The sequence below is a fragment of the Tupaia chinensis genome, unplaced genomic scaffold (assembly GCF_000334495.1).
Source record: "Tupaia chinensis unplaced genomic scaffold, TupChi_1.0 Scaffold000709_1, whole genome shotgun sequence".
In the NCBI taxonomy this organism is placed as follows: domain Eukaryota; kingdom Metazoa; phylum Chordata; class Mammalia; order Scandentia; family Tupaiidae; genus Tupaia; species Tupaia belangeri.
In genome coordinates this window covers 1,168,798-1,170,144 of record NW_006160232.1, presented here as the reverse complement: position 1 = coordinate 1,170,144, position 1,347 = coordinate 1,168,798, and the positions used below count along the sequence as shown (strand labels likewise).

General features: G+C 60.6%; 1 protein-coding gene across 1 annotated transcript in view; it reads left to right on the top strand.

The window, feature by feature from the left end:
- The first annotated feature begins 284 nt into the window (after positions 1-284).
- Positions 285-1,347, top strand: part of UBE2L6 (ubiquitin conjugating enzyme E2 L6) — a 10,760-nt gene continuing 9,697 nt past the window's right edge. The window contains exons 1-2 of the mRNA XM_006160813.3: positions 285-534; positions 1,025-1,154. Coding sequence (XP_006160875.1) covers positions 452-534; positions 1,025-1,154 — 213 coding nt within the window. The 5' untranslated portion in view covers positions 285-451. The remainder of the gene's footprint in view (positions 535-1,024; positions 1,155-1,347) is intronic.

The window sequence follows — 1,347 nt, the reverse complement described above, 5'->3', positions numbered from 1 at the left end:
TAAGAGGTCATTTAGTTTCAAGACGTTTAGATAAAAAACTGTCAGGTGTTGCGCTCAGAACCCAGGACTCAAAATGTACAGAAAGGATGAGGCTAGAAGGTAAACTCAGTCCTTCCCAGGAGTCATCATTCCTGGGAGATTCTCCCGCAGATGGGCGGCTGCCATCCCTTAGTGGCCTCGGTGTGAGTGCAGGAAGGGAAACATGTTGGAATAAACTTTGTCCTGTGACTAGGAACACTTGGACTTCATCCGCTCCAGGTGATTTCTGCCAATACGTTCCCAAAGCCTGAGGGCGCCGAAACCTGAGCTAGGACACACAGCGCTTCCCTAAGGCCTGTTAGGAAATCATCTGACTTAGAGGAAGAGAAAATGAAAGTAGAGAAGCCATGAAGGGGTCTGCGGGTTGGAGCGCCATGGGCTTGGGCTCTAATCCCAGCTCCATCTCTCCCGCATGGACAACCCTGGACAACTGAATAGCTTCTCTGAGCTCCTCCCGCCTTTGCACAGAGTGGACACCCCTCGGTGCGGACTCAGGTACACAGGCGGCTGGCAATTTGTCATGGTCAGGTGGTAAAGTAAGGAGGCTCCCGAAGTCCGTCTAGCGCTTCCGCTCCCCACCTGTGTTCCAAAGGGGCGTGCAGAAGGCACTTGCTAAACAGGACGCACAGTAAAGAACTGGAGGCACGGGCCACTGAGCCCCCCAAAACAAGAGCGAGCGGGTCCTGCAGCGCCCCCTTGGGGTACTCTGCACAGACCTGGGAGAAACGCTGCAGTGCTGACACCGAAAAGGACAGCACAAAGGACCGCAGCCTGCTAAGGGAGGGGGCCTTGAGGTCGTAAAGTCTACGCCATCCCCTTACTTATTTTTAGAGACGGGGCCTTGGGTCCGCAGACGAGAAGTGAGTGGCCGGGTGGCTCCGGGATTCGCTAGGGGAGGGGCCGAGGGCGGCGGTCTGATGGTGGAGGCCCGGAGCGACCTGTCGCCGGCCCGCGTTGGCGTGGCGAGCACCCCGAATTTACTTAGAAAGAGCGTGTCCTTGCGGTGGCGTGGAGGGGCTGAAGGAGCTGGAGCTGGAACCCCGGATGGGCGGACCCCAGCCCCGAGTCCTGGAGCGCCGGTTGCCTGGTGCACGGCGTCCCCTGGCGGGAGGAAGGTAAGCAGCGCCGCGCGCTCCCGACAAAGAGCGCGGAGTCCCGGGGTCCGAGCCCACCGCGTCCGGGCCGACGCCCGAGAGTCACCCCCCTGGAGGCCTCCTGGCTTCGGCCGGGCGGGTAGGGAGCAGGTCTACACAGCCCAGGTCGCGGCGGGTGGAGCGGAGCGTGGGCGGGGCTGCGGAGGTGGGGTCT